Below are 6197 nucleotides of genomic sequence, written 5' to 3'. Positions count from 1 at the left end.
ACCCGACTGTGTGTGTCTGCATTTGTTTCCTGTGCGTTTGCAGCACTGTGCTCTTTGTTCACCTTGCTTCCCAGGCAATGTGTGGAGCCGATGGTCAACATGTGAGTGTGGTTTGAGATAGGACTCCTCCATCTTTTCTTTTCTCCTCCTCAACTTTCTTTCTCTGTCTCTCTTGTGCTTTTCATTCAAATCTTTTTCCCTTTGCTCTTGTCGCTCCCTGATTGGCTGGAGGTTATTGGCAGATGGTCTGATTGATTGAATGCTGCTTAGGGAATGATCTGTTTTTGGGCTGACATCATGGAAACCACTGTCGGCCTTGCTGGCTTTGGGCCTCAAGCTCTGTTGCCACCTTTTCAGAAGCTCATTGCAGTAACCCTGGCAACCTGGGTAGAGTTCCTCCAGCGCCATCTGCAGGCTGGCGAGAGACGGCCGTGTCCGTCCCAGTGCCAAAAACGCGTCATCTGCTTGGAAAAACTGAGAAAGACTACTGATTGCCTGTCCAGCCGGTGAGAACAGGTGCCGCACACGATCATTATTCCAGGATGGGTATCCCAAAGCCTCGGACACATCACTTAGCAGCTGCTCAAACGACACCACGGCCCGGCGATTGAGAAGCAGCGAGATCTTCCTGATAGCCCCGTCCTCATTTGGCCTAATTATGGTTACCAGGTGAGGGCGCACTGGAGAGCCTTCGGCATGCCTTGTGTGGAAGCCATTTCTTCTGCCTGCACATCCACCAGTCATAGTGTGGTGGCCACTTACCTTGTTCACACAGCCCCCTGTTACAGATGGGGCCAGTGGTGTGAGCAGCACACACTTAGTGCGGGGGGGAGATCCACCTTTGTCAGAGCACTTTTGGGTCAGGCCCCCTGGAAACACAAAAACACAAACCCAGGCTACAAACGAATAGATGTTCCATCAAACACACAAGTGGAAAGCCACAAACACACACGCACACACAAAGCACTCTGTTTTGTTAAATAATTCAGTGCCATTGCACTTGAAGAAACTGGAATCTCCAGTAACAGTTCAAATCTCATCCGATCGTATGGTCTTACACATTCACACAAATGAGTCATTATTTATTGATTTAGCGAAGAACCGTCAAAGAGACCAGTGTTTCAGTTTAAGATGAGCGGGAGAAGAGACTACAATATACAGGTATAGGCTACAAGTTAAGTTTTTAAACTGGAAACAGAGAAACAAGTAATTGATAGACAGTGATCGGAACAGAACTCACCACATGGATTGCGCGCGGTGTGTCCTGCGAGGCGATGGTTCCACAAAGGCATCATTTTCACCATCGGATCAGTAACCAGTTTCTTCAGCCCATCTCATTATCAACTTTGACACCACACCAGCATTTGAAAGACGTATTTCAAGTGATCCAGCATGCTTCGAGAAATAAAAAAAGTTAGGTTTAGAGACCGTTTTACATTAGCTCGCTCTCAGTTGCTGGGCTGCTTGGTGCTCTGACTGCGGTAGACCTGTTGAATAGCTACTAACGGGGTACCGGATGTCATATCCTGCTTTGCGTTACCCTGGTTACCACGCAACCCCTTTAATATAGAAATATTCTCACATTACGAGGTAGTAATAACAAGATGCCCTGGCCTCGGAGTAAGGTGACCAGATTTCTGTGACAAAATCCGGGGACATTTTCACTTTTGACACGTAAACACCTCCAAAACAGTGTAAGGACGTCTGGTCACCCTACCTCGGAGGAAACTCTATGTAACGTAGTTAACATTACAGTCAGTGGGGAATGTCTCCCAATGCTCGAAAGGTGTGCATTTTAATAACGTTATGGTAAAACAAATTATTCTATGGGGAGACGCCGTCTGGATAACATGATTTAAGCGTTCTCCCATTAATGTATTAAGTCACTGGTATTTAGAATCTCGGTTCCAATCTTCACGACACCTTATCCTACAAATGTGATAAGAGTATTGACATAAACATCAAAGCCTTTTATTTCTGGTTAACTCACTGACAAATACAATTATCATTTTAAATGCATGTCTCAGTCAGTCACAGTACTGGACAGCGTAAACACCCACCCCTTCATCAGTTGTTCTTTTCACATGCTTAGTCATTACAGGTTACTTTAGGGAGGAGATGGCTAGACAATGTGGGAGAAAGTCAACTGTCAACAACAGGTCCAAATATAATTGCTTTATTTTGAGGAATGTTCAACAATTTGGAAGTAGATGGTAGTGGATAATCCCATCAAAGCAAGAGTAGTTATAGAGAAAACAGGATAATGTGTTCTGTGAATGTGGACTGTCCATAGTCCCACGGCTCTGCTTCTGGAAAGCAATATTGCGGTTGGATAAAAATGTCATGTTTAAATGGTGTACCACTCACTAAATTCCATTCACCTCCATGGCCCGTTTGAAATGGGTCAGATAGGAGTTTAGCTGGTCATCAGCCCGTTCATGATTATGTCAGGGATGTAGTTCCAGTTTCATTCCACAGGTGCTGAATATATTTACGTTTCAAACAACTGCAGTAGCCTATATTCAGTATAACTAGCTTCTGACCAATTAGATTTGTGCACAATTAAGTTTGGTTTCAAAATGAATGCATTCCTTTTTCTCACTCAACAAGCTCTTGAAACTCTCATGGTGGGGAGTGCTGTTTCCAAATTGCAATATTAACCCTCATGTTGTGTTCGCAACATGGTTACAACTCCTATGGTTCAAGAGTAACAATAATAAATTATTGGAAAAAATGAATTTGATGTAAAACGAATAAAATAATGAATCTCACTATTATTTATTTCAACCATTCAAGTGGGAAGGTTGAATTATGTCATAAATCCTAAAAAAATAGTTTTAAGATGAAAGTAAATATTTATATTCATGACTAAAGGGATAAAAACGGACATTTTTGACCGGAACACAACAAAATGGTTAAACCATGAAGAAAATCTTGACTTTATTAAAATGGGACATGAAAAGAATGATGATGATGAGGAATCATTTTTTTGTTAGTTTTTTATTGACACAACCTTCATAGAAATGTGTCAGTCTGTCCAAGTGGACATTTTCCCTTTCAGCTGACAGAGGGAGTAATTTAAGAGAAATGTCACCTTGTCCTATGAATGCTGAACTGAGCAGTATGTACTGTATACTGAAGCCACATTAGATCACGGAAGGGGAGTCAGAGAACTACTTAAGTGCATGAATTGGTCTGAAATACAGAATCTGCAGAAGAACCTTACTGTGAAGATTATAGTTGGTACTAAATGGTATTTAGACATTAATTTATTCACTCTGCCACCTCCCTTTTCAGCTCTGTCATAGCAGGTGAATTGTTACTTATCTATCATCTCTGTAGAAACTGAATTTAGTACAATGTACGAACAACCTGATGTTGATTCTTAAGCTTGCTCGTTCTTCTACACAGGATCTAGCAGGACAGATAATGAGCTGAGGATTGTGATGGTGGGAAGAGTGCCTCTGGAAACACCATTCTGGGACGAGACTGCTTTGAATCCAAGTTCAGTGCCAAGTCTATGACGGTAGACTGTTCTAAATCCAAAGCTATGGTGGATGGGCAACAGGTTGCTGTCATTGACACCCCAGGCCTGTTTGACACCAGGTTTGGCATGGTTAAAACAGCTAAAGATATTTGCCAGTGTATCAGTTACGCTGCTCCTGGTCCCCATGTTTTCCTGGTGGTCATCAGGCTGGGGAGATACACTGAAGAGGAAATGGAGACGGTTCAAAAGATTCAAGAAATCTTTGGCCAGGCTGGAGACAGATACAGCATGGTTCTCTTTACTGGTGGTGAGACCCTTAAAATGGAGGGAACCACTATTGAGGAGTTCTTGTCTGGATGCCCAGAGCTGCAGGAACTCGTGAACAGATGTAACGGCGAGTACCATGTCTTCAATAATAAGCTGAAGGATCCCTCTCAGGTCACTGAGCTGCTCCAGAAGATCAGAGAGTTAGTCCAGAAGAATGGAGGAGGCTACTACACCAACGAGATGTTCCAAGAGGCTGAGGGCCTCACTTACTAACAGGATTGCGCCTGTTTCAGGGGTAAAATAGCGGGTAAAAACCTAAAACCGTATTTATCAAAGGTGGCGCACTTTAGATTACCGCTGCTGGGAGTGTATAAGGGAAAGTGGGTGTTCGTCGCAAAGAGATGGAAGGAGATGAGTAAAGTGCGCCTAATTATGTACCCTATTAGTAACGAAACAAGAGGTGTTTCAGCATGACATATCAGCTGCTAAATGAAAACTATGTGCCTGCGAGATTATGAAAAATACGAACATCAGAAATGTTTTTTTTTTTTTTAAATGTCTATATTTGATATATCATTTAATATAGGCATATACAAAATTGTCCCACCAGCTAGCTGTTCGGCCACGCTTTACCCAGAATTGCCGGTCATTGTATGGTTTACTGCTAGGGCAGCATTTTTGAAAAGCCTGGTTTTCAGTGTTGGAATGCAGTTAACCGGGCTATTAACTATCCTAGCTATCTCTAGCTTAGGGAACCATATTAACAGTTTGCAGTTGCCTGTGTGTGATTAACTCATGTTAATATGTGTGAATATGAACTTGTGAACATAAACTCGTTAATATGAAGCTGCACAGGCACCCTGAGGGGTAACCATAGCAACCCAGAAACTCAATGTTCGCTGAAAAGTTGAATTTCCCAAAATCAGCTCACCAATAAAAGACAGTCTTGAATTCAAAGTGATCACAACTTTTAATATGGACGGAAGGGCTAAACGGAGAAATATTTATGAGTTTCTATATTTACCTGGGTTAGTTTGCTGTAACCTCGTGAACCAAAAGCTCTCATTTTAATTTTAGCTCATCATCTATGGTGGAACACGTAGGCTCTTTCTTCTCTAAATAACACTAATGGGCGGTGTTCGCGCAGATGACGCGACGATGTTCTTGTTTGATAAATAGGATGCAAAATACCGTGCGTTATTTGCGGTTTGGCAAAGGCGCAGATTAAGCTGCGGTCGCAATGTTAGTAAATGAGGCCCTGAGAGTGCAGTTGAAGAAGAGAAACAACGTATCCTGAAAGAGAAAGAAGAGGAAATACAAAAAGAAAAAGAGCAGCTGGAGAGGAAACTACAGGAAAAATATGAGAAAGAGATGCAGAAAATCCAGAAACAATTCTAAGAAGAGAGAGAGAGGGAGAGGAAGGAGAGGAAGAGGGAGAAGCAGGAGATGAATGAGGAGAAAACAAGGGAAAGGGGAGAGAGAGAGTCTGAGAAAGAGAGAGAGAAAGAGGACAGAGAAAGGGAAAGGGTGGAGAGAGAGTCTGAGAAAAAGAGAGAGAAAGAGGAGATGATGAGCATGATGACTAAATTAAAGGAACAGCATGACAGAGAACTGACAGATGAAAGATCTAAGATACAGAGCATGTTTGAAAATGCAGCCAGAGCTCAAGCTGAGGATTCAAATCCATTTCATCTTCTGATGAAAGTTGTTGAAGCAATAACTGAAATACTGGCAAAGGCAATTTTTGGCACGATCATATAGGAGCAGGATCATATAGGAGCAGGATCATATAAAATATAAAGATGAGAGACTACAGAACATTATCATTATCGTAGTTAATGATTTTAGTAGCTGAAGTAGTTATACTGTGGGTCAGAGAGGCTAAGTCACTCATGATAGTATAATATCACATTCCCACCTAGTGTTGAAACATGATTTAAAATAAAGTCTAAGGAGATGTGTAGGTTTAAAAAAAAAAAATTGTTAAGATTTGAGTTTGTTTTATTTTAAATGACCATTGTTGATTTTCATTTTTTAAATTCTCTTTTAACCACTGCACTTGATTCTTTGTTTTCCGCAGAAGAATGGTATCCATGATAAGAACATTTTTCTCATAGTCCTCTAAGGCATCGGTTCCCAAACTGGGGTACGCGTACCCCCAGGGGTACGCGAAGTGGTTCAGGGGGTACGCGGGGAGAAAATTTCCGCGATAACAGAAAACGGACGGAATTCGCAGAATGTACCGTTTGAAACAGAATTGCAACTTTCAGACGGAAACATCATTTTGTACATCAAAATCGCCCAAATTCCCCTGTATTTTGTCCTGCAAGGCTGTATTTATTTCTTATAAACACAACAACTATCGCAACGATGAACAAGCATTAATTAGAAAACACAACCACTGAGAAAATGTCACGTCTGTGCTGAACTCCGCTCCGGCCAC

General features: G+C 41.9%; 2 protein-coding genes across 2 annotated transcripts in view; one reads left to right on the top strand and one right to left on the bottom strand.

Moving 5' to 3' along the window:
* dclk3 (doublecortin-like kinase 3) overlaps positions 1-1211 on the bottom strand; it is a 4622-nt gene extending 3411 nt beyond the window's left edge. The window contains exon 1 of the mRNA XM_031586201.2: positions 1-1211. This exon is cut by the window's left edge and continues 558 nt beyond it. Within this exon, the coding sequence (XP_031442061.1) occupies positions 1-744 (744 nt within the window). The 5' untranslated portion in view covers positions 745-1211.
* A 1470-nt stretch (positions 1212-2681) lies between these two features.
* On the top strand, positions 2682-5804 carry LOC105897625 (GTPase IMAP family member 4-like). The gene is made up of 3 exons (XM_031585811.2): positions 2682-2699; positions 3458-4019; positions 5025-5804. Exons 1-3 carry the CDS (start codon positions 2682-2684, stop codon positions 5150-5152), a joined length of 708 nt encoding a protein of 235 aa, XP_031441671.1. The 3' UTR covers positions 5153-5804.
* Positions 5805-6197: the final 393 nt, after the last annotated feature.

The sequence above is a fragment of the Clupea harengus genome, chromosome 19 (genome assembly GCF_900700415.2).
Source record: "Clupea harengus chromosome 19, Ch_v2.0.2, whole genome shotgun sequence".
NCBI classification, from domain to species: domain Eukaryota; kingdom Metazoa; phylum Chordata; class Actinopteri; order Clupeiformes; family Clupeidae; genus Clupea; species Clupea harengus.
This window is presented reverse-complemented; position numbering and strand designations above follow the sequence as displayed.